Genomic DNA, 27,034 nt, shown 5'->3' on the forward strand with positions numbered 1-27,034 from the left:
CCCAAAGGTCTGACATGTATACTATTCTGTGTTCGCCTAATTTTCTTATAGTTTCCTTCTTTATGTTCAAGTCATTCATCCATTTTGAATTTATCTTGGTGTAGGGTGTGAGGTGTTGATCTAAACCTAATTTTTCCCACACTGTCCTCCAATTTTCCCAGCAGTTTTTATGAAATAGTGGATTTTTGTCCCAAAAGCTGGGGTCTTTGGGTTTGTCATATACTGTCTTGCTGAGGTTGCTTGCCCCCAGTCTATTCCACTGATCCTCCTTTCTGTCTCTTAACCAGTACCAAATTGTTTTGATGACCGCTGCTTTATAATATAGTCTGAGATCTGGGACTGCAAGACCCCCTTCCTTTGTATTTTTTTTCATTATTTCCCTGGATATCCTTGATCTTTTGTTCTTCCAAATGAACTTTGTTATGGTTTTTTCTAAATCAGTAAAAAAAATTTTTGGAAGTTCCATGGGTATGGCACTAAATAGATAGATGAGTTTCAGTCAGTGAAAAGATATTAAGTGTTTAAGGTGCTGAGGATACAAAGAAAAGTGAACACCCCTTGGCTTTAAGGATCTTGCACTCTCTTGGGGAATACAAGGTTCTCATCAGTTTTTCATTAGATTACTCCTTTAGTCTCCTATTTGGACTCCCAACTTCCATTCTTTCCATTTTCAAATCCATCCTTCACATAGCAGGTAAACTACTAATCCTAAAGTATGGGTAAAACTATTATTCTCCATTTACTAGAAGCTTCAGTGGTAAAATACAAATTCATTTTAACATTTATAGATGTCTACTTGTCTACTTTCCTATTCCTGCCCTTTCTGTTCCAGTCAAACTGGCTACTGCCTACATGTTCTCCAGATTTGACATTGTTTCTTTCCTGTTTTCAGAAACCATCCAAAATGCCTTACTTCAATCTCTGTAAATCTCTACTTGTGTGCTACCTTATTTGTCAACTCTTCCCTGATATCCTTTAGTTTTTAAGACTCTTTGTTGTACATTTTACCTTATACTATACTTAACTATGTATGTATTGTTCCTTTTCTCCCTGCCTTCTCTTTTGTGGAAGGTAGGTTGCAATAATCAGAGAGAGAAGGCAGGAAGATCTTGCAGATGTCTAGCTGCTTCTATGTTCCATTCTGTGGATTTCTTGAAGGCTGAGATTTTCATGACTCAGTCTTCTCCTTTTGCCTCTGAATACAGAGCCTAAGGAGATACATGTGTCCTTGACTGATCTCTGGATCATGCACTGAAATACTGCCTGCCCTTTTGCCTGAGAATGGTCTCTCAGAGTGCTGGCAACACTCCTTTTTTTATTGCTTGTCAGCTTCTGGCTGTAATTTAGGGGTGGATGAATCCTATTTTGTAGTTCCTTATTGGATTTCTTCATCTTTATTCAATCTGGTATTATTTTTAGTTTTTTAATGGTGTAAGAGTATAGGAGAAGAGCTATCTCTCAGTGTTCAGGCAAACATCTTGGCCCAAAGTCCTCCTAACTTTTTTGACATCAATGCATTTTTTACTCTTATTTGGTCATAGCTTATCTTTTCCCAGACATGCCATGGGAATTTCTACCTTGGTGTCTTTGCTCAAGCTGTTTCCTGAGGCTAAAATGACTTCATTTTCTCCAGATCTTGTCTTTCTTGAAAGAAGGATAGACCCAGCTTAAGTTGTCTCCTCTGTGAAGCAAGCCACCATCTTTAATAATTCTAGCTTTTGGCATTGTCCTTTCTCAGAATTCCTCTTTTCTCTTTCACTCATGTAATACCTTGCTATTCCCTTGTATTATTGGTGTTTATCCTGATCAGCACAGTTCTTAGTTTCTTCCAAGACAGAGACTATGTTTTGCTCTTTTTATCCTCTTGCTGTGCCTCAGTGAATATCTAGTGCCATGTTGGCAAAGATATGGCATGCACGTCCCAGTGGCATGGAGGGGACTGCTTCGTACCCCCTTTCTACTATGCCTTAGGACATTTTTGTATGCCACATCTTTCTGTCCATCAGACCAATATGAGCACTTCCTCTTTCTCTTCTGAGGTAATGTGAGGGCTCATAGGCTACTTGAAGGTGCAGTTTGGACACACAATCTCTAAATGTTCAACAACACTGGTCTAGTTAGTGTAAATGGATGAAGAATAGGTAGTCAAGATGGCCAGGTTTCTTGTTTAGACAGTTGAAGGAATGGTACTTGGGGGATAAGATGGAGAGGTAGTGTTCTTATTTTGAGATGGCTGAGTATGAGGGGATGATGAGACAAGCAACAATTCAAGCCTGATGATATAGATCTGGGAATAATCAACAGAGAAGTCATAATTGAAGCAATTAAAAGGAAACACATTTTCCACTGGAATAAGAGCATTCAGGACCTATCTTTGCCAGACATGTAAAGATGTGAAGGAGGAAGAAGCAACTTCCCTTGCTTGAAAATTGTGCTGCTAGTTTACTTCTGTTATTATTATAATAGTTGAGGGGGGAGGAGAAGGGAATAAAGGATGCTGAAGTGGAGAGAAAGATGACTGAAAGTGAGTGAAAGTATGTTTAGTTCTCCCCCTCCCACACTAAAACATACAAGAGGGGTGATGTGTGATGATGTTTGAACAAGAATGGACAGAAACCATTGTCCAGACAAGAGCTTTCTGTGGGTTGAGGCAATACTGTCTCCCAGGGCTTTGCTAGTGTCTGGGTCCCCAGAAATCTCCTCTGAACACAGTCCTGACATAGATAGTTTTGACAACAGAGAAGGCCATCTTCAGCTGCCTTTCACCTCTGTCTCAATGGAAGTGAAATGTACTGAAGTGTGGGGAGGAATGCCTTGAGAAATAGATTAGAATAAAGGGAACTTAACCCATAGTAGAGTAAATACCATATTTATTCCTTTAAAATCTTTTGTATAAACAGTTTTAAAAAGAGAAAGATTTAAATATTGGCATCCAGACTCTTCTTATTTTATAACACACAGTAGTACAAGGCTGCTTTATGGTAATCAAAAAGGCATTTAAGTCCTAACTATGCCAGTGATTATGCTAAGCTGCTGAGGATACAGACCCTCCAAAACCTTAGATTTGTTTGGGGAGACAACCTGAGCATATGATGGTGTATACAGTATATGTATGAAATGAATCATGGTTCTTTAGGAAGAAGTTGCATTTGGGAGGCAGAGAAAGGGACTCATGAAAATTGTGGCCCTTTATATGGAAGGAATCCTTTATATGCATGTGGGCCATTCTCTGTGCAAAACACCAGGTAGGCCTTTGTATCATAAAATATGAGTGAAAGGGAGTAATGAGAGACTGAAAAGAGAGGAATGAATCAGGATGTGAAGAGATTTAAAGATCTGGGTGATCAGAGAATCCAGTTAGGAGGCTATATAACAGGAGTCCAGATGAGAATTAATAATAATAATAAATGGATGGTTATATGAATAGTAAGGAGGGTCCAACTAAAAGAGAAGATGTGGAGATAGAAAAGATATTTGGCAATTGATTGAATATGTGATGTGAGTGGAAAAGGATTTGAGGTTTCAAATATAGGGCAACTGGAAGGATGATGATTTCCTTGAAAATAAAAAAAAAATTGGAGAGGTATCTTTGGGGGGAAAGAGAATGAGTTATGTCCACCCCCCAAAAAAAATTATTTATTTTTTAGAATATTTTTCCATGGTTATATAATTCATGATTTTCCCTCCCCTCCTCCCCCCTCCCAGAATTGACAAGCAGTTCCACTGGTTTATACATGTCTTATTACTCAAAGCCCATTTCCATATTATTCATATTTGTAATAGAGTAATCTTTTAAAAACCATAAGCCCAAGTCATATACCCATATAACCAAGTGATAAATCATGTTTTTCTTCTGTGTTTCTACTGTAAAGGATAATTTTATATATTTCTTATTCTTGATGTGGATAGCATTTTTTTTCATAAGTTTCACAGAATTGTTCTTGATCATTGCATTGTTGTTAGTAACAGAGTCTATTCCATTTGATTGTCTGACAGTGTTTCAATTTCTGTGTACAAAGTTCTCCTGGTTCTGCTTATTTCACTCTGCATCAGTTCATGGAGGTCTTTCCAGTTCATGGAAATTAAACAGTTCATCATTACTTATGACACAATAGTATTCCATCACCATCAAGGGCCCCCCCACCTCATTTTCTAATGTTTTGACACCACAAAAAGCACAACTATAAATATTTTGTACAAATATTTTTTATCTCTTTGGGGTACAAACCAATAGTGGTATAGCTGGTTCAAAGGGTATGCAACCTTTTAAAGCCCTTTGGTCATAATTCCAATTCCATATTAATTCATAATTCCATAATTGTCTTACAGAATGGTTGTATTCAATTTGGAACTCTACTAGCAATGCAGTAGTGTCCCAATTTTGCCACACCCCCTCCAACATTTATTATTTTCCTTTACTGTCATATTGGCCAATCTGCTAGGTGTGAGGTGGTATGTCAGAGTTGTTTTGATTTGCATTTCAATGAGTTATGTTTTGAATAAATTGGGTTTACTTGAAGTAATTGTGGTAAATCCAGTTCAAGATGATCAGTAGGCAATTGGTAATGTGGTCTGTAGCTCAGGAGAAGGGACCAGGGCTGGATATTAGATCAGGGAGTCGTCTGCATAGACATGAAAGGTTGGCTGATATGGTCTTTAGGAGAGAGAAAAGAGTAGGGATTCCAGAACTGTTTGTGGGCATACCTCTAGTTACTAGGCATGAGATAGTTGAAAGGAAACAGAGAGGAGAAAATATACAGAAAGAGAGGGTGGTAAGAAGAGTTAGATGTTACAGAAAGGCCAAGAAGAAAGAGGATTGGAAAAAGGCCATTGGATTTGGCATTCAGAAGAATCTTGGTTACTTTGGAAAGAGCAGTTTTAGTTAAGTGATGAGGTCAGAAGTTAGATTGCCATAAATGCAGATGGCTTTTTCAAGGAGTTTAGCAAAGTAGAGAAGCAGAATTGAACTAATGGTTACAAGAATTTGTAGATTCTATTGAAAAAAAAAAAATTTTTTTTTGAGGAGGGCAGGAGTGTTTATAGACAATGAGAAGGAAGCAGTAGAAAGGAAGAACTTGAAGATGAGAGACTGTGAGGAGGAAGGATACATAGTAGGAGGCAGTGTGTAGTAGAAAACAAGATGGGATGGGAGCAGGGTTGCCTGTAGAAGGATTGGACTTGGTGGACTCTAGTTAAATGATAGAGCTAAAGTATATGCTAAGTTCATAAGTGTTTTGCTCAGTTGAAATAATACTGTGAACTTAAATACAAATTTTAAATGTGTTTTATAACCCTTCTTTTCTTTGAAATGAAAATTTACATATTTCCTCTAATTCTAACAATTTTGTTATTAGCTTGAACTTGGATTAATTTATATAGTTACAATTAGACAAAAAGCTAGTGGGGAAAATGTATATAATATTTCACTTTTTCCTTTCCAATTATACGCAATAATAATTTTTAACATTTCATTTTCCAAAATTTTGAATCTCAAATTCTTTCCTTTCCTTCCTTCTCTCTTCCTTGATGTGGTAAGCAATTTGATCTGAGTTATACATGTATAATTATGCAAAATATACTTTCATGTTGGTTATTGTTGTGAGAGAATACTCATAAAATCACAACCCCAAAGTGAAAACATATTACACATATTACATAGTAATATTTATTTAGTCATTTAGGTGCTATAATTATATGTGATCATATACATATATAAATAAAAATATATATATATATAAATAATTATATGTAATGCTATAATGTTTGGAGCACCAAGTCTGAAGTCAGAAAGACTCCTCCTGAAGTCAAATCTGACCATAGACATCCACTGTATGACCCTGGGCAAGCTACCTAACCCTCTTTGCTTCAGTTTTCTCATCTATAAAGTGAGCTGTCAGTCCAGCTTTTCCTGAAATCATTAGCACAATAGTATTCCATCATAATCATATGCCACAGTTTATTCAGCCATTTCCCAATTAGCATTTTTTGTCATGTGTTCTTTGGAATCATCTTAGGTTGTTATATTGCTGAGAATAGCGAAGTCATTCATAGTTTATCATTATACAATATTGCTCTTATTGTGTGTACACTGTTTTTCTTGTTCTGCTCACTGCACATTATATCAGTTCATGTAAGTCTTTCCAGGTTTTTCTAAAAGCATATTGCTTATAATTTCTTTTAAAAATTTTTTATTTATTTTTTTAAAGTATTTTTCTATGTTTGCACAATTCATTTTCTTTCCCTCCCCCCAGAGCCGATACTGCTTATCATTTCTTAAAGCATTGTAGTATTCCATTGCAATCATATTCCACAATTTATTTAGCCATTTCCCAATTGATAGATATCCCCTCAATTTCTAGTTCTTTGCTACCACAAAAAGAGCTGCTATAAACATTTTTGTACAAATAGGTTCTTTCCCTTTCTTTTTGGTCTCTTCGAAATACAGACCTAGTAGTAGTATTGTTGCCCTTTGGGCATAGTTCCAAATTGCTTTCCAGAATGATTGAATCAGTTTGCAACTTCACCAATAGTACATTAGGGTCCCAGTTTTCCCATATGCCCTCCAAAATTGATCATTTTTCTCTTTTTTAAATTTGCATTTCCATGATCAGTAGCGTTAGGGAGAAATATCTAAAGAGGCAAACTTGAAAGTCAGAATTTACTATACATCTTGAAAAATCTGAATCATTTTATGGGGGAAATACTTTCCTTGTGAAGACTTTAAAATATGTACATTTAAATGACTAAAATAATACTTTTCTGACTTTTTATTCTGGAGGATAAAAAGGTAGTTAAAAACATTTGCTATAAGATTAGCTATGTCAGTCTACATTTTTTAGTTTTTCCATTTATATTTTAACACAATAGCTACATTGAAATTTTTGAAAAGGTAACATTAAGGTAATTAGGTGTATTATGAAAGACTTAGCTACTCTGATCAAGATAGTGATCTAAGACAACTCTAAAGGACCCATAATGGAAAAAGTGCCTCCAGACAGGGAACTGATAAACTCTGAGTTCAGATTGAAGCATACTTTTTAACTTTATTTTTCTTGCTATGTAGCCAATATGAAAGTATTTGTATAACTTAATACATATATATATAATCAGTATCAAATTGCGTAACTTCTCAAGGGGGGGAGGGAGAGTGAGGGAGAGAGACTTTAGAACTCAAAATTTTAAAAATGGATGTTTGATTTTTAAAATATGTAATTGTTAAGTACTTAATAAAAACAAAAACAAAATCATTACCCCCCCAAAAAGAATTAAGCCATGTGAGACCTCCATCTTAAGTGTCGTTTGGTTTTCCTAACCTGTGTTATTTTGGGGTCAGGGAGACACCAGTTAGGCTTAGGGAGAAGTTGCTGAAGAATCACTCCCATAACATCCTTCGTATTTGAGCTGCCATGAAGGAAAGCAGACACTCCTGCCATGCCTTGTGTAGTGTCAGGTGTTTGGGACATCCTTTTTAATGCATGTCTTAGAACCTTACCCAGCTCTACTCTACTTCCTGTGCTCTAGTCTTCTCTTTCCTTCTGCAGGCACAAATACTTTTCCTCTCTTGCCTTTTTTACTGCTCTGGAACATTGGAAGGGGATTTCTTTTTTCTTTGTAGCCTAGATTTTTTTTATTACTTAGAATTTTTAGTGAACCTAATTTGGGTGTCATCATTGGCATTCTGATCTTTTAATGTATTAAAGGATCTATACCCCCTTCCCCCAAACATGTTTTAACTACATGGGCTTAAAGGTAGATCTAAGTGGAAGTAGTATCTTCATTCACATAAGTCTTCAATTATTGAAGTTCTCTCTGATGTATAAAAACGTTGAAAGACACCTTGCAGGAAGCCATTATTCTAGAATGTGGGTGATGCTTTGTATTTGTTGAATAGCTTCCATCAGATAACCAGCAGGTCACTCACTGAGTAGTAAACCTCAGATAAACTTACTTTGTATGTTCTAAAGGCTTTGGACTTAATATGTTATTTTACAATTTGTTATATGACTGTAATTATTGATTTTAATGAACAGTTTACTGGGTCTCGAGATCATATTCCATATTAGTTCGTTCCATCCTATTTGATTCACAATTTTGTTCCCTCACTGTTTTTCTTTGTGACATTATTATACTGGCTTAAAGGATCATCTTCCTATATTTATCTAATATTTGGCATATTCTTTTTCATCATGTAAGAATTGAATGAGAATCTCCATTATACTTGATATATATTTTATGAAAATTGAAAAACATGGAAAATTGTTACAGTGAGTATAATTCTTTGTCTTTTATAGAGATTGCCTGGCATTTTGTACAGAACCAGTATGTGCAAGTTTAGCCAATGTTCTTGGGAACTGGGAAAATCTGCCTTCTACTGTGTCTCCTGACATTAAGGATTATAAACTTTATGATGTAGAAACAAAATACGGGTTGCTTCAGGTATGTTTGTATCTCTGCTGGATTTTTTAAAAGCAAAAACTAACTTTTAAAACAATATTTTCAGCTAAGACTTAATTTATGTGTATTTCTCGTAATATTTCTTTTTTTCTTTAAGCTCTTATCTTCCTATCTTAGAATCAATATTGTGTATTGGTTCTAAGACAGAAGAGTGGTAAGGGCTAGGCAATAGGGGTCAAGTGACTTGCCCAGGGCCACACAGCTAGGAAGTGCCCGAGGCCAGATTTGAAGCTAGGACCCCCCCTCCCCCCACTCACCTGTCTCTGGGCCTCGCTCTCAATCCACTGAGCCACCCAGCTGCCCCCCCCCCCCCAATATATTCTTTATTATAACTCTTAAATTTCATCCTTACCTTGGTTAAGCTTTTATACCTGAACATTTGTAGGATGCTTTATACTTCTTATAGATATTCCTTTGTATTCTTCATTAAAGTGTTAAAAAATTGCATAAGTTCTGTGGAAGTAATATGTACAATAGGGTCTTTCATATAAGTTTTGCTATTTTTTATGGCTCTATGAAGTAATCCTTTAGTACTTTGGTAGCATATTAAATAAGCACATTACCTTAGGTAATATTATCATTTTCATAAGTCATAGCTTACCTTTGAGCAATAATCTTTATTAAGATTATTATTTATTAAGATCTTCACTTTAGTTGCTCCAGTATTTTAGTTTAGGAGCTTGTTAAAAGTCTTTGAAAATGGTTTTCATGTAATTTGTGTGTCTTAACTAAGAAAAATTAAACATCATAATCTATGTTTACCCGAGATACTGGAAGAATATATCAAATGCTATTTTTAAAAATGTAATTTTTGTTACCTTTATATTTCTGCAATGCAAATAGTTAAGTTGATAAAAATAGAATTGAGGTGGAAAAAAGAGCTTAAGTTTCATTTTAACATTAGGCAAAATAGACCAACCATTTTTATTAGTTTTTCAAAAATTTAATGGTAATCTTGGACAAAAATATAAAAGATGCTGTATATACTGTAGAATTAGGATAAAATTAATTTGTGTTATAGTGAATGTTTGAAAGATAAATATGTCCAAGATTGTTAGATTCCATGTAGGATGTCATAAACTTTTAATCGAATTTAAGTAATGAAACTTTGGAGGAAGTTACAAAGTACACTAGAAAATTTTCTTTTTCTCTTTATAAATGCAACTTGATTGTTTAATCTCTGAAGAGTGGCTAGTACAGTTTTTTCTTTTAAATATAGGGAGTTAAAGAGTTGGGAAGTGATATCAAATTTTAATAAAAGTATCAAATTTCACTTAAAAAACCCCCTTATTTTAATTTAAGTATTATTAGCAAGAAATGAGCTTTTCTTCATTTACAGGTTTCTGAAGGATTGTCATTTTTACATAGCAGCGTGAAAATGGTTCATGGAAACCTGACTCCAGAAAATATCATATTGAATAAAACAGGAGCCTGGAAAATAATGGGCTTTGATTTTTGTATACCATCAACCAATCCTTCTGAACAAGAGGTAATGATTTTTTTTCCTCTGTAAAACACAAAATAATGCCTTAATCTATTTGAAATGGTTTATAGGAAATTTCCTTTGGAAACTTTTCAGAGAAATAATATGTGTAAGCAGTACTGAAAGTACTTATGTTGCAGAATCTGTTTTCAGAAAATGGTGACTGACATCCTGTAGTGTTTTAGCTAGGCCACTCCCCCCTCCCAGCATTATCTCCTTTTAGCCTTACCACAGCCCTGAGTAGTAGGTTCTCTGGCTCTTACTAGCCCCATTTTACAGATGATGTTATTAAGACTAAGGAAGGGTAAATGACTGGCCCTTAGTCACACAACTGGTATCAAATTAACATACTTATTCAGCTTTCAGTTTCTAAGCCTGTCTACCACACACGACTACTTCTCATTGTGATGTACAAGTCTGACAAGTCTGTTACTTATATAGAAAAGTTATAGAGTTCAGTAGTAATTACTTCTAATGTTAACTTTGGAAAACAAGTATTATAAATATTATAAAACTGATGGTTTGGATTACAGAATTATAATTTTTTGCTGTGAGTAGGTTATTATAAACATAATTTTATTTATACTGTACTTAAATTCATATAATAATGAACTTTTAAAAATAAAACCTCCCAAAAATGTTTTGACTATGTTATGCATATTACATGTAATATATACATATCTGCAAATTTTGTGTTTTCTTCTCTTTGAAACTTAATAGCACTTGCCAGAAAATATTTATTATAATCCTTACTCTTGATAATAACATAAGTTACAAATCTGCCTTTTGGAAATAATTTCGTTGGCCTCAAGAATGTTGTCAAAATTCTTTTGTTCCCTGGCTTAATTTTACTAATTGTTTAGTTTGGACCCAAGATTTTTTTTTCTTCCCAACACTGCATGGTTGTTTGTAAATTTGGGAAAAAGTTGGTGTTTAAGCTTAATTTAATTTTCACTTAAATTTTTTAATAACTATACTTTTCTCTCTTTCTCCTCCCACTTTTTTGTAGCCTAAGTTTCCTTGTAAAGAATGGGATCCAAATTTACCATCATTATGCCTGCCAAATCCTGAATATTTGGCTCCTGAATACATACTTTCTGTGAGCTGTGAGACAGCAAGTGATATGTACTCTTTAGGAGCTGTTTTTTATGCTGTATTTAATAAAGGAAAGCCTATCTTTGAAGTCAACAAGCAAGATATATATAAGAGCTTCAGTAGGCAATTGGATCAGGTATTTTTTCTGTCTACAAATATTTGTTTTAAGTAGCCCTCAAATTTCAGTTTCTAAATTATTTTCAAGATCAACTACCTAAAATAGAATAAGATTAAAGTGTTGCATTTTAAAATTGCCTATAAATCTGACATTTTTAGTGGCATGGATGAGAAATGTGATTTTTAACTAGTCTAAAGGTATCTTAGTTTTTTTAGTAGAATTAGACATTTCATTTGGTCTTAGATATCTTTTTAGATACTTAAAGGGGTTATTTGAAAAATATAATTTGTCTTTTTTTATAGTTTTCTTTTTATTCAGAGTTACTATTTAATCGTTCTTTCACTAGTTAAGTCGTCTAGGATCCAGTTCTCTTCAGAACATACCTGAGGAAGTCCGGGAACATGTGAAATTACTTTTAAATGTAACTCCAACTGTCAGGCCAGATGCAGATCAAATGACAAAGGTAAATAAATCAAAGTTATAGTCTTGGGTAGTTGAAACCTTCATCTTTTCAATGATTTTGCCAAGTAGTACATACAGTCAACAGTTTTTATTATGGATTATATTTTTATGTACCTGAGGAGAATTTTGTAGTCTTTATTTGACTGATATAGTCAACATTTTCTGTATTTATTTATATAACTTTGCTGAAGAAACTAATATTTCAAATGAATAGAATTATATGATTAACTAGCATGATTCTGTCTTGAGATAGTCTAGTACTCTAACATTGGTAGACTCGTAGAAATGCTCTCTCTGTCTTATTTTCTCTCTTGCTGTCTTTCACACACATTTATTTATTGAAATCTTAAATGATAAACATCACAATTGGTCTTTGAAATACATTAAATATATTGAGAATGGAACAGTAAGTGAGGTAATGATACAGGCCATAGGATCATCAGGTAAATCTCATTATTTTTTCCAGCTCTACAGTTATCCTCTCTGTGGCTTTAGGTGAGTCATTTAGTCTCCCTGAGTTGTAGTTAACCTTACTGAAAAGAGAAAATTCAGTTCAACAGTAGGATCTCATATTCATCTGAGATTTTGTGATCCCTTATGTTTAGATTCCCTTCTTTGATGATGTTGGTGCAGTCACACTTCAATATTTTGATTCCTTATTCCAAAGAGATAATCTTCAGAAATCACAGTTTTTCAAAGGACTCCCGAAGGTTCTGCCCAAACTACCTAAGGTTTGTTTTCATTCAGTTTCCTATTGTGACCTAGGTTTAAAAATCTTAAGTTGATTGCTGATTTAACGTAATGATTAGCCCAGAAAACTGAGATCATTGGCTTTTAATCTTAGGCCTCTCAAGAAGTGTTTTAGCTGCAGTCCCTAAACCAATGTGTTTTAAAGATGTGTTTTAAAAGGAAGGGAAGTCAGAGAAATACCATGAAGGTGGGAATGGGCACTGGTCTGGTTGAACCAGCAAGAGGCTTTAGGCTGGATTGGAAAACGTAGTTGAATTGTTTAGGCTATTAGGATCATAGTGCACCAAACAGTAATTTTTAGCGAATAAATCTCTTGTGGCATAAAAGTTAATGTCATCATTAGTCAGCAAACATTTTAATCAGTCATTTGTAAACAATTATTAAGCACATACTATATGGTGGACATTTATTAAGGACCTGCTGAATTTTAGAGTCCTTGCCCTTGAGGAGACTACCTTCAACATATTCATATATATATATGTTTTTTAGGAAGAACAGTGAATATGATAGGAGAGGAGCTGGAGTTTGATTTGGGTCTTGCTCTTTAGAGTCTGTTTGGCCCTGGACAAGCCACTTCTGTTGCCTGAGCCTTATTTTCTTCATTTGTAAAATGCAGAACTTGGACTAAATGATGTCTGAAGTTTTTTCTAGCTTAAAATTTTGTTATTCCTTTACTAATGAGGTCTATAATCCTTCACCATTATGTAATAGAAAAGTTTTTTGAGTTGATTTTATTCCTTTGCACCCTGTGTTATATTGATGAATATCTCAGCTCTTTCCTAGGTAGTGTGATCCCCACTCTGTAGGGCTTTTCCTGTGTTGTTGGATCTGCAGGAGTTAATGCTTCATTGGGCATGGCCATCAGGAACTAAATTAAAATAGAAGTATAAGAAATTTCCAATTTTATATCTTGTATGGTGGACATAGAAAGAATTTTCACTTGTTTCTCTTACACTATTCTTCTCCTTTGCAGCGTGTGATAGTACAAAGAATTTTGCCTTGCTTAACCTCAGAATTTGTAAACCCTGATATGGTACCTTTCGTTTTGCCCAATGTTCTACTAATTGCTGAAGAATGTACCAAAGAAGAATATGTCAAGTTAATTCTGCCAGAACTCGGCCCCGTCTTTAAACAGCAGGAGCCTATCCAGGTGTGTTTGGAGGGTTTTCGTGCTTTGAAAATAATTTTGGTAACTGCTTCATCTGCAATCTTATCAGAGTGGTTAGCCAGTGGGTTCAGAAGAACTAGTTATTTCATGCACTAAAGAAAATATTGGACCAAGGTGGTAAGGCAGAGCCATCTGATTTAGGAAATAGAAGGTTTTTGAATGACCATTAAGCACAGAGAGCATTGTGGGGCATGACAGGGCTTATGCCAGTGATCTGCTTTCTGAAAGGCACTCATGTGCATGGTTTGTGTTTTTTGTCTTTTCATGCCTTCAGGCCAGCAACATGGTGAGTGACTCTTTGTAAGACATTTCATATGTTGGATTATTTAGAATCTTTACATTATATAGTTTAATAAGGCTTCATAATTTTCATGTGATTTACTTTTTTAAAAACAGATTTTGTTAATTTTCCTGCAAAAAATGGATTTACTGCTAACCAAAACACCTGCGGATGAAATAAAGAACAGTGTTCTACCAATGGTTTATAGAGCCTTAGAAGCCCCTTCCATTCAAATTCAGGTAAGGTGGATGATGGATATTAAGATAAGATTTTGGGTTTTTGGTTAAAAAATTTTAAGTTATACAAAGCTGCAACTTTTATCATTACTGGGGACAATTTAGGAAGCTCGATTCATAAATCAAAAGAAATATGGGAAATATATTTTGCTTTGAAGATTTGAACAAAGATTGTTGGAAACTTTTTTTTTTTTTGGAAACTTACTTGTTAATCTGCTTTATTCCATTTAGAAGGTTATTATTATTATTTTTTTTGCTACTTTTTTTAAGGGAATATTAGATTTACACAAATGGGGCCAGGGTGGGCTTTCCTGAATATTCAGAAAGAGCTCAAAATAGTGTGACCTTCCTCTTGAAGTGGACAGAGAACATTGTGCTCAGTAAGCATCTTGGAATTTCAAAGTTGTTTGGTCTGTTTAAAAGCTATTGATACTGCCATTTCTAATATTTCCCCAAGCAATTCTGAGAAGCAGGTAAGTTAGCCACAGGGGCATCATTATTTTGAAAGAAGCCTGCATAATAGTACAAGGTCAGAGATGCGACTGATGGTGCTCCACTGAAGAACCTGGAAGAAAAAAATGAGAACAGTTTCTCCAGTTATATGTAGGAAATGCAGCATTAGAATGTCATGGAAGCAAACATTTAAAATAAAGGTTGAGCCAAAATTTAGTGCTGAAAAAGAATTGGCCTATTAAGGAAGTCATAGCTTTTAAGAATGAGGAAAGTTTTTATGTTGTCTGCCCTAGTCAGGCTACATCTGGGGTACCCAAAATGATACAGAGTCTTAAATTCATGTTATTTGAGGATGGGTTTAAGAAGCTGGGGGTGTGGATAGCCCGAGAAGAGGGAACTCAGGATGTGGCAAATGTCTTCAGGTTTGGGAAAATCCTCCCATGGGAGAGGAATTAACCTTCTTTTTCTTGGCCACAGGAGTTGTAGGTAAAATCTGCAAAGAAGCATATTTAAGCTGGCTATTAGGAAAAATTACAGGCGTATTGAAGCGGAGGGATAAATAGACTAAGGAGGAATCATTTGCTTTGTGACACTTTGTCAGGAAGCTTATTATAGAAGAAATTCCTTTTCAGATTGGGTTGGCCAATGTAGCCACAAAGATCCTTTCCTGTTCTGAAGTTCTGTGATCCTGTCATTAGAAAGGATTTAGAAAAGTAATCGGGCTCAGATGTAGAAGCATTTGTAACTATGAAACTATCTCAGGAACATTGCTTTCTCTTCTCTCAGATAATAATGTGGTTTCAATAGAGTGAATGCAAAGCGGTAAGAAGAACACTGTAGAAACTGGTGGGAAATGACCGGTCCTGGAGTTGGCCTGCTGGTGCTCTCTATAGCCTTTCTTCCTCTTTCTCTTCCTTTATTTTCTTGCCCATACTAAGGAGTCTAAAGGCAGTAAAAGATCGGATTCTTTTGTTCCTGATTACACTTAAAAAGATACATTCTGTTTATACCAGGTTTGGTGTTTCCCGTATTATATATCATTGTTAAGTACAAAATGTATGTTAAATATAAAATATATGAGTAGACAGGAAGTTTTGATAAAGATTCGGCCTCTTTCCTCCCTATGTGAGAAATATAATAAAGCTTTTTATTATTAAAAATCAACATTCAAGGATTGAGAGGTTTGAGAGCACCTGACTGAAATCAGACTTGGATTCTGGCCATATAACTTTATCTCCTTAAGTTTTTGTTTTTTTACTTGTACACAATAGGATTAAGACTAGCCTTTATAGGTATGTTGTGAAGATTGGATGAGATAATAGATATGTGAATTTAAAAAAATGATTTGTAATATTTTTTCATGGTTACATGATTCATGACCCCCCCCCCCTTCTCCCCCCTTCCCCTCCATTCTCCTTCCTTCTGGAGCTGACAAGTAATTCTGCTTGGTTATACATGTATCATTGTTCAAAGCCTATTTCCATGTTATCCATATTTGCAGTACAGTGATCTTTTAACATCAAACCCCCAATCATGTATATGTTCATTTTAAGCATGCTACATTAATATTAGACTGGCTAGATTCATGTGTATTGAAATGGCTAAAATTTTTTTTTCTTATTATAAGACTGATACAAGGTTTTTTTTTCTTTATAGGAACTTTGTCTAAACATTATTCCAACCTTTGCAAACCTCATAGACTATCCATCCATGAAAAATTCTTTGATACCAAGAATTAAAAATGCATGTTTACAAACATCTTCCCTTGCTGTAAGTAAATATTTAATTTTTGCTTATTTGCCTGATATTTCTTTCCTTTTTATGTTGGTATTCCCCCCATATCATTTCTTCTGAAAAATTTTTGTCAGAGCACTTGGTGCTATAGATGAGTTTCCTTTTGATATGTCAGTAACATACATGGAGGCTTGAATAGCAGGCATGAGCTATGACTTTTCTTAAGAGTATCATTTCCCACTGATACTTTTTCAGTTCATTTGTTTGGAGTATTTTGTTAGTAGAGTAGTGTGTGTGAGAGAGAGGTGGGGAGGAGGGGAGAGGGGAGAGAGAAGTGTGTGTAAGTGTATAAGACCTTTCTATTAGGGGAAGTCATTTTGCTTCCCCTGGACCTCACTGTCCTCATTTTGAAAAAAAAGGAGTTGAAGTAGGTGATTACTAAGGTCCTTCCACCTATGATCTTAAGATCTCAGTTTATTTTGTAGATAGTTTTCTATAAGCCATGGGAGGAGAGGTCAGTTTTGCCATATTGTGGGTTTAGTATAACTTCCTTTGGAGGCAGTTCAGAGGTGGTATAGTGAAGAAAGCTCTAGACTGAGATTCAGGAAAACATGAGGCCAAATCCTGCCTCTGTGTGACCCTGGGCAAGTCAATTAACATTTCTCAGACTTAATTTCCTCATCTACAAAATATTACAAAAATAGCATCTACCAACAAGGTAATGTTGTGAGGATCATAAAGCACTTGGCAAACCTAAAATAAATGGGCAAAATAAATGAAGCAGCTGTTAAAGTGATGATGATAATAGTAATTTACAATTGCCTTTGGTGTTACTTTCTATTTCTTTTTCATTTTGAGAATGGCATTTTGTTTTATAGAAATACTTATTTTAGTCTAGCAGTTTCATTTTGGTTTTGATATAGGTCACATATTTGAGGTATCTTCAACTAAATTGGAGAGAGAAAAAATGAAATTCCTTTCTGATAAAATTCAACATGTTTTGGTAGCAGGCCTTTTTTAAAAAATTCTAAACTATGGTGGTGTTTTTGTTTTAAGTAGTGTAGCAGAATTTAACTTAAGTTTTCCTAGATTATGCATATTCTCTTTCAACTTTAAGGAAGTAGAAGATGGACATTGGATACTTTACTGAAATGATTGATATGAGAACCTAGAAGTCCTTGTAGTTTCATTTGGAGATACAACTGGCTCCTTAGGACTCTTTATTGAGAAATGTAATGAAAGTAATTAAAATGTGACTTGTACTAATTAGCTTATATTATAATAGTACCTTTGATGATAGGGCTTTCTACATGACAAGTTGTAATTCATTGTGTCCTAAATATATGTGCATAGAATTATTGGTTTCTTTTAAAATTTAGAACATTCCTTTAGATTTAGAACAGATTTCTAAAATAGAAATGGGGCACTCATTTCTGTACCACAGTGCATAAGACTCCTGTCCTACATAATATAGGTAACATCTATGTTGTAAATAAGATTTGATATGAAAATAATCTTAAGATTTGATTTAAAAAATTGATGTATAGTGCGTAAGTCCTTGAACATCACATGGAATGAAGCTAAAATTGTAGTTCTAAACTTACATTGGCAAATTTCACCAGAAGCAAATTGGGAGATTTTCCCTCTCTTTCTCTTACCTATCCATACCTCCTTCCCAGACAAGAAGCAAACAGGGAGATTTTTCTTTTCTTTCTCTTAAAGTACTCCCTGTATTTCCTCCAAAATACCATCCTCCCTTCATTGGCGTCTTTAAAATGTCATTCTCTAACAAATTTTGGATTGTCATTTAGAATTTTGTCCCAAATCTGTGATGTCCATATCTTTGGCAAACATGGCCAAAGTTGAACATCACTAGTCACTGTATCTAAATCTATAGAAAATATTGGAACTTTATAATTGTCATTTTACATATTAATGTAAATACTTTTAGTAAAATGTAATCATAATAACAGGAGCTAATATTTTTGTAGTATTTAATATGTGTCACTGTGTAAGTGCTTTACAATTATCTCATTTGATACTCAACATAGTTTTGGAAGACAAGTGCTATTATCCTCATTTTACAGAAGAGGAAACTGAGGCAAGCAGGTTAAATGATTCAACTAGGGTTACTCAGCTAGTTAGTGTCTGAAACAGGATTTGAACTCAGGTTTTCTTGATTTCAGTTCAGATATTCTATCCTTTGTGTCATCTGGTTGTCTAAAACCTCACTAATTTTGAGGAAATAGTGCATGCTCTTGTTAAATTCAAACCTAAATCAGAGCATATTTTGCCCAGGTCTTTTCTTTCAAAGTAATGCTAGTTTATTTTATTAAAACATTGGGAGATACTGTTTTTATAAAAAAAATTAAATTCCTGTCCAAAGAATATATTAATTTACTAACAATTTGCCTTTTTAATAGGTTCGTGTAAATTCATTAGTCTGCTTAGGAAAGATTTTGGAATATTTGGATAAATGGTTTGTACTTGATGACATTCTACCTTTTCTACAACAAATTCCATCCAAGGAACCTGCGGTCCTCATGGGAATTCTAGGTAGCTGAAATTTTTAAACTTTGTTTTATGCTACTTCATCCAATTTGTAGCTTAAATAATCTTTACATAGCACATCTTTAAATTCATTCTATAACTTTCACTTTTCTTTACCTTCTTTAGCTAATATAATTTGTTCAGAAGTTGTACAAAAGATCTTCAGTAATGTTAGCTGACAGTATGCTTTCTTTGTGTGAATTTTAACAAATAATTGGATTTTTTCCAATTCTTTATATTTTGTTTTTTTCCCAATTGCATGCGAAAACAATCTTTAGCTTTTTTTAAATATTAAGTTTTAAATACTCTCCCTATTTCCTCCCTTGAGATGAGAAGCAATTTGATATATGTTATACATGGCCAGTGATATAAACAGTTCCGTATTGGGGGAAAAAAAGTGAAAATTACTGTGCTTTGAATTACATTCAGATTAGAGTTGGATAGCAAGTTATTCATGAATCCTTTTGAATAGTTTTTCATCATTGTATTGTTTATTATAGCTAAGTTATTCACAGTTGATTGTCACAATGTTGCATATAATGTTCTCTTGGTTTTGTTCACCATCACTTTGTATCAGTTTATGTAAGACTTTCCAGGTTTTTCTGAAATCATCCTGCTCCTCATTTCTTATAGGACAATAGTATTGTTTGACCCTTCCCCAATTGATAGGCATCCCCTCAATTTCCAATTCTTTGCCACCACAAAAAGAGCTACTACAAACATTTTTGTAAATACAGGCCCTTCCCCCTCCCCCCTTTTTTTAAAATCTCTTTGAGATACAGGCCCAGTAGTGGTGTTACTTCATCAAAGGGTACTCACAGTTTTATAAAACTCTTTGGGTATAGTTCCAAATTGCTCTCCATAGTGGTTGGATTAGTTCACAACTCCACCAATAATGCATTAGTGTCCCATTTTTTCCACATCCCCTCCAATATTTGTAATTTTCCTTTTCTGTAATGTTAGTCAGTTTGATAGGTATGAGATAGTACATATAGTTTTAAAATTTGTATTTCTCTAATGAGTAGTGATTTGGAATGTTTTTGTTTTTTTATATGTTTATAGCATTAATTTTTGTCTGAAAATTAACCTGTTCATTTCCTTTGACCATTTGTCATTTGGAGAATGATTTGTATTCTTATAAACTTGACTCTAATTTTTATGTATTTGAGAAAGAAGGCCTTTATCAGAGATAGTTACCATCAAATTTATTTTCCAGCTTGCTTTCTAATCTTGACTGCATTGGTTTTGTTTGTGTAAAATCTTTGTAACTTACTCAAAATTATCCATTTTATATCTTAAAATGTTTTCTGGGTGGAAGCTAGGTTTCTCAGTGGATTGAGAGCCAGGCCCAGAGATAGGAGGTCCTGGGTTCAAATCTGGTCTTAGACACTTCCTAACTGTGTGAGTTACTTAACCCCCATTGCCTAGCCCATACCACTCTTCTGCCTTAGAACCAATACATAGTATATTGATTCTAAGATGGAAGGTAAGGATTAAAAAAAAATGATCTCTTCCTCTTATTTGATAATACATTCTTCCTCTTTCCATGGATCTAACAGGTAACCTATTCCATGCTCCCTTAATTTGCTTATAGCAGTGATGGTGAACATATGGCACATGTACAAAAAAGGGCATGCAAAGCCCTCTGGCACATCTGCAGTCCTTTTTGTTGTTTTACTAGAAAGTCAGAGAGACTGAGGCAGAGCTGTTCCCCTCCCCATGCACCTCTGCCCAGCAACCAATTTGGAGCGCTTTCTCCCTCCCTTTTCTGGGGTAAGGGGTGGCAGGGCTCATATGCTGCATGAGGGTTGCCTGTTGAGTCTGTGGGAAGGTGATTCCCATGGTGGGGTTGGAGAGGAGTAGAGCTCACAGCCTGGCACAGAGCTGGAGGGGAGTGTAGTGGAGCATTGGGGCCACTCTCCTCTCCCTCTCCATGCGTGCCTCTCATCACTCACCCCCTGCCCAGCAGCCCAATGGGAGTGCTTCTTCCCTCCCCCATCTGAGGTTGCTGGAGGTGAAGGAAGGGGCATGGCATTCCATCTCTAAAAGGTTTGCCATCACTGGCTTATTCTTTATATCAAAATCATATACCCATTTTGACCATATCTTCATATATGGTATGAGATGGTGGTCTATTCTCAGACTCTACCATACCATTTTCTGTTTTTCTTAGGAGTTTTTGTCAGTTCTTGTCCCAAAAGCTTGGATCTTTATGTTTATCAAACTCTAGATTACTATAGTCATTTACTACTTATTGTGTACCTAAGCCCACTGAGCCACCAGTCTACTTCTTGGGTAGTACCAGATTGTTTTGATGTTTACTGTTAATAATACAATTTAATGTCTTGAAGGAAGGGCCACCTTCCTTCACATTTTTTCATTTAATTTCCTTGATAATCATGACCTCTTGTTCTTCCAGATGAACTATATTATTACTTTTACTAGCTGTATAAAATAACAGATAATTCTTGACACAACTTTAGAGTCCTTATGGAATTAATTTTTTTTTTTAACTTTTTATCTATTTTGTGCACAATAGTACTCTTTAGAGGGATAAAGAACACAAAAATAGTAAGAGACTTGACCTGTCTTAATAAAATTACTTTCTTGAGATGACATACTCAAAAACCAAATATGTTCTTATGTAAGCTGTTTTGTTATGAAAAATTGAATTCTTTGGGCCTCTACAGTGCAATAGAAAGGAGATAGAAGAATATTGTAGTGATCAGAAAATGTATCTTAGGGGAGGTGAGACACAGGCTGGACTTGGAAGATAATGAGCAAGAAGGGTATTGAGGATGTGGGGCAAACGTTGTGTGAGCTCGTGTGTGTGTGGTGGGAAGGACCTCAGAAAAATCAAGGCTGACCCTTCATTTTATAAAAGTGACTTTCCAAGTTTCAACCAGGTCATATAGGCCAGACTTAGATTCAGATCCAATTTCTCTCTAACTCCACTGCACTTTGCACACTGCTTCCTTCATTAGAGTGGTTCATGTTTGTTAGGTGGAATAGGGGAAGGGAAGAGGGTGGAAGAGTGAGTAGATTAGCCTTCCAGGAAGAGTTTGAAGTATGGGCTTGTTGTAATCAACTTTGAAGAGCTCTTTTCAATTTTAGAAAGGCATATGATTCAAGGTATATTTTAGGAAGCTAGGCCCTGGAACAGTGCTTATGATTAGGACAAGTAGACACTAGAAATATTGCTTACAGATAGCGACAGTAATCCATGTATGAAGTGATAGGACCAAGACTAGTATGGAGGAACCACGGTGCCAGTGATGAATTCAGTGCAAGAAAAATGAACAGCAAAAGGTTTCCAGTTGTCATGGACAAAGAAGGTGAAAAAAAGGCAAAAATCCAAGCTTTTTAGACTGGAGAACTAGAGGAATGCTTTCTTGGCAGCTCTGCATATAGGTAGCTGAAAATCGTGGGTTGGAACTTAGAGATCTTTTGAATTGATACCTGAGTCTTTAAAGAGAGAACCAGTTCTCTAAAAACACTAGTATGGAGAGAGACCAAAAGATTTTACCTTGATACACATCCTGAGGGGGTGGGAGGAGGAGGGAGGAGGTGGAGAAACAGCTTGCAAGACTGGAAGTAGGAAGAGAAAGTGGATGGTTCAGTGCCTGACCAGTTAAGGGGAAGAGAATTGAGGAATGTTGTGCACAGAATCACCCTGAGCTGTCATGATAAATAATAGGTATTTGCTCACTTATTAAGAACCTCTAAGAGCCATGCTGATTTTTAGTGTAACATTTAGCATTTGCAAATAAATTGGAGGTAGCACCTGGGAAGGGCATTGTGTAATATCACCTCTGCTGCTGCTGATTTTTTATCTGTCCAGATTCTCTGCTATATGAAATTTTGTTTTGAAAAATATATTTAACTCTAAGGATAAGGGATAACTTTCACTATTAGATTTGGAATTGTGCTACAGCAAATTCATTCTAGCCTAGAGGCAAAGGCTTCTGTTCAGGAAGAAGTAACTTCTGGGATTGAACTTCAGCAGGTAGTTCAAAATAATGCACAATGTCAGGAGGCTTCAGTCCAGTTCTGTGCTCTCATTTCTACTTTAAAGTACAGCTCTTGGTAGTTGCACTATTTTGTGAATTCTCATTTGTTGATTCATGGTTAATGAATAATTTCTCTTGGTCTTTTTATATAGGTATTTACAAGTGTACTTTTACTCATAAGAAGTTGGGAATCACCAAGGAGCAGCTTGCTGGGAAAGTATTGCCTCATCTGATTCCTCTGAGTATTGAAAATAATCTTAATTTCAATCAGGTGAGTCTGGGATGTTAGTGATTTTTGTTCATTTAGAGTGAGTTTCTACAATGAAGCCCGCCCAGTGTGAGACTTCTAAAATGTGGGGAACATAATGGCAAGGAAATGACAGTGAAGGGTGATAAAAATTAGGCATGATGTGAGGTCCCTCTGAAGGATTCTGGAGTTTCATTTGGCAGGAGAGTCAGAGGAGGCTTCTTGGAAGAAGCAGTATTTATGCAGGACTTTGAAGGAGAGCTAAGATGTTGACAAGCAAAGTTTTTAGCCTCCTCTGGACAGGAAAGTGAAATAGATCAAGAAATGGGGAATGATCCAATTGTAGCATTGAGTTTGCCTGCAAAACCATGGAAGCAGGTGGGCTGAAGGCTTTAAGGATCAGACTAAGGAATTTTTATTTGATTGGGCAACTGACATAAAATGACCACTGATCAATTTCAAGTATGTATGTTTGGGAACGGAGGGAAGTCTCTGTTGTGTTCTAATTCTAATATTCCAGAATTCTATGAATCATGCTTTAGAAAATTTATCCTGAGCATCATTTACTTGGAAGTGATAACTGAATCTGAGAGAGTGTAGTTGAAGTCAGTGCTGCAGGAGAAGAAAAAAAGGATCTGCTCTGAAAATTGCAGGGAAACACAGAGGGTGGTGTTGCTGAAAGTAGAAGAAGGGTTCAGTGGTCAGCACTTAGTGCTACAGGAAGAGAGAGCCAAAGAGTGAAAACCAGGCCTTTGGACTTAGTTGAAAGTGATCAGTAACCATTAGCTACAGTTGTAATGGTGAGCATCATGTTCCAGGCAGTAGTGAACCTTGTGTTTCAGGGATCCTAGAATGGTCATGTTAGAAGAAACTCTCAGAGCCATCTAGCCTCTTTATTTATGGTAGTGGTGTTCAGGCTGGATCAGCCATCCTAGAGGAATCTCAGTCAGGTTCTCACCCCAGCTCTGTTTTCTACTCACTGATTTTGTGACTTTTCTGTCTGGTTTATAGAGTGAATACTATAAAATGAATAATCCCATGAATCCTTTGTAGTTGGTGCTGGGATTTTGTGAGATTGGCATCCTCACATAATAGACTTTGGTTAATAGTTTCATTAACTGAACAGCTGTTTTTTTCAGGGATTACTACCATTTATGTAAAATAATGTGCCAGCTGTTGTATGAGGATATAGCTATCGATATAGTAGGTGATGCTGTTGGCCTTGTTGTCAGGAAGACCTGAGCTGGTGTCTGGCCTAACCAGTTACTAGCTTGAGGACCATGAACAAGTCATTTTGCTGTTTTTAGCCTAAGTGACCTCATCTGTCAAATGGGGATTATAACAGGACCTACCTCTCTAGGTAGTTGTCAGGATCAAATCAAAGACTTGTGTCCAGTGCTTTGCAAACTTGATAGAGCTAAGATTATCTCTAGTTTTTCCTGTATATATCTTTACTAATACATGGTTGTTTACTTATTGTCTCTGCTGTTAAAATTGATCCTGGAGAAAAGAATGGATTCTTAGCAAATCTATTCACATAGGATAATTCCATTCCTGAATAGATAACACTTAAAAAAAAAATCCTTACCTTCCTTCTTAGAGTCAATACTGAGTATCAGTTCCAGGGCAGAAAAGCAGTAAGGGCTAGGCAATTGGGGTTAAGTGACTTGCCCAGGGTCATGTAACTAGGAATTTTTTGGGCCATATATGAATTCAGGACCTCCTGTATCTAGACCTGGCCGTCAATCCTTTGAGCCACCTGGCTGCCCTAGGTACTGTTTTTTTTTTGTTTTTTTTTTTTAGGAATTGAGAGCAAGATATGTAAAAGATCAAAATCACTCTTGATTCAATGGAAAACACAAATTTCAATCCTGAATGACAAACAAATAGGATCTGAGGCTGAGGTGTGAGCAGTCCTGTTTTACACCAAAGCAGAGCACAAGGAAGCAGAGGACAGTTAAAAGTTATGAGGAACAACTCTGAAGAGAAAGTCACCATTTTCCCTTCCAAGTAATCAGTTCTTGGTCCCTGGAAGTAATAGAGGAAGTAGGAGTACAGAGAGAGTGATTGTTTTCAAAATCCTCAGGGACTGACTTATTTTTCATTCAGCTTCTTAGCTGTATTCAGGTTTCCTGGAACTTCAGTCTCATATCTAAATAAAAAGTGGCTATTTCCAAGTTTGTTTGAATTGGATTGGGTATTTTCCTGAAAATCTATAAACCATAAACTCAGAGTATCCCCATAAATAGAATCCCTAATGACAGCCACCTTTTAGAGAGGTTGGGATATAAAGCTATAAATTCAATTTACATCCAAAAACTTTACAAGATGGTTGATTTAGAACTGGAAGGGACCCTGAAAAGGCTATTTAGTCCAACTTCCTCATTTTACAGATGATAAAACTTAACTCACCTGGCCAATTCCCTGAGGCAGTTAAGTGACAAAATGAGAATTAAAAACCCCATATAGTTTTAAAAGGTGGCCTGATTTACAGATTATGCTTAGCAGAGGTGGTGTTCCATTCTCCAACATACTGTCATAAAAAAAATCTACTGTAGTAAAAATAAGGAATATTTTGATAAATGCTTAATTTATTTACTCCCAGTTTTCAAAGTTGTAATCTGGTCTAATTTTAAATTTTTAGTTCAATTCTTTTATTTCGGTCATCAAAGAAATGCTTCATAGATTGGAAGTGGAACATAAAACTAAGCTGGAGCAACTTCACATAATGCAAGAACAGCAGAAGTGAGTTGTTTTCTATTGAATTTCAAATGTTGTGGGTATGAGAGTAGCAAGTTTTTAAGTTTATTGGTTTCCATGAGTTATCTGGAATAAAATTAAAAACACTTGTGTTTTAATTTGATCACAAGCCAAGCATTTTATCTTTCCTTTTTATTTAGATCAGATTTAAGCTTAGGTTAAAAGAGAACATTGTTTAAAAATTAATGCATTAATTTAGTAGGAAGAATGTTTATTCCTCAGAAATTCTTCTATCATCATTGCTCCTTTGCATTGTAAACATATATTGATTTATACCTATAACCATATAACAAGGCTTCTAGGGATATAAACTTAACAGCATTCAAAAAATTATTTGGACTCTGTTCTGTTTTTGGATTAGTAAACTTATTTATGAATTAATTCCATCCTCCAAAGCAGTGATGTCAAACTCAAATCAGAATGGATTTTTGCAGGCTAAAAACTACATATTCATATTATCTAGGTTGTATTTTTATTTCTTTTGTTAAATATTTTTTCATTTATACTGTGATTTGGTTTGGGTGGCACTCAAGAGTGGTGGACCACATGTTTGACACCTCTGCCCTCAGAGCTTCTTCAGTTCCTTGATAAGGAATGATTCTCACTCCCTAGACAGGGCCCTGTCTACCTAGGGAAAGAAGTAAAAAGTAGAACCCATGAAAGGCTCTCCATATGTCTCTCCTATCCATTTAAATTGCAGCAGAGTCTGTTTTTTAGAAGTCAAGTAATGACTACCTCTGAAAGATCTTAAAGTGAATAGTAAGTAAAAGAAAATTCCTTCAAGTAGCGAGACCTTCCTGACTCATTTTAGGGCATGAGACAAAGACTTGAAAGTAAATACATTTTGTGTGTGATAAGATGAACAAAAAGCCTTTTTTTTTTTTTGTTAGTTCAGACCTTTAGCAAATAAAATACCTTAAATATCATTTATCCATTTAGTGTCATTGAGATTGTCTTTTTAAAAGACAATTTATTAAAGCTAGAAGGAAATATTTCTCTAAATAAATTTGTACATTTGTTTTGTATAATGCTTATCCTTGTTTTGAGGGAGTAACCCTAGTTTTTCCCTTGACTCTGTCCATTTATTCCTGCCCATTCTTCAAGGGCTTGCATGAACCTAATCATCTTTCTGAACTTTTCACACCAACTTTGGCCCATATTAGCCCCCTCTGCCCTTTCAGTGCTCTTACTGTTCAGGCTACACATTCGCACATTTAGATTCTGGCAGCTTGGT

At 35.3% G+C, this 27,034-nt stretch overlaps 1 protein-coding gene across 3 annotated transcripts in view; it reads left to right on the forward strand.

Moving 5' to 3' along the window:
• The window catches only part of SCYL2 (SCY1 like pseudokinase 2), a 70,412-nt gene that overhangs the window by 37,141 nt on the left and 6,237 nt on the right, over positions 1-27,034 (forward strand). For all 3 annotated transcript variants that reach the window (XM_001365125.5, XM_016425739.2, XM_056798694.1), the window contains exons 4-14: positions 8,292-8,436; positions 9,794-9,943; positions 10,947-11,168; positions 11,497-11,613; positions 12,218-12,343; positions 13,336-13,512; positions 13,927-14,049; positions 16,156-16,269; positions 18,657-18,789; positions 22,946-23,064; positions 25,685-25,785. In XM_001365125.5, the coding sequence (XP_001365162.1) occupies positions 8,292-8,436; positions 9,794-9,943; positions 10,947-11,168; positions 11,497-11,613; positions 12,218-12,343; positions 13,336-13,512; positions 13,927-14,049; positions 16,156-16,269; positions 18,657-18,789; positions 22,946-23,064; positions 25,685-25,785 (1,527 nt within the window). The remainder of the gene's footprint in view (positions 1-8,291; positions 8,437-9,793; positions 9,944-10,946; positions 11,169-11,496; positions 11,614-12,217; positions 12,344-13,335; positions 13,513-13,926; positions 14,050-16,155; positions 16,270-18,656; positions 18,790-22,945; positions 23,065-25,684; positions 25,786-27,034) is intronic.

The sequence above is a fragment of the Monodelphis domestica genome, chromosome 5 (assembly GCF_027887165.1).
Source record: "Monodelphis domestica isolate mMonDom1 chromosome 5, mMonDom1.pri, whole genome shotgun sequence".
Classification (NCBI taxonomy): domain Eukaryota; kingdom Metazoa; phylum Chordata; class Mammalia; order Didelphimorphia; family Didelphidae; genus Monodelphis; species Monodelphis domestica.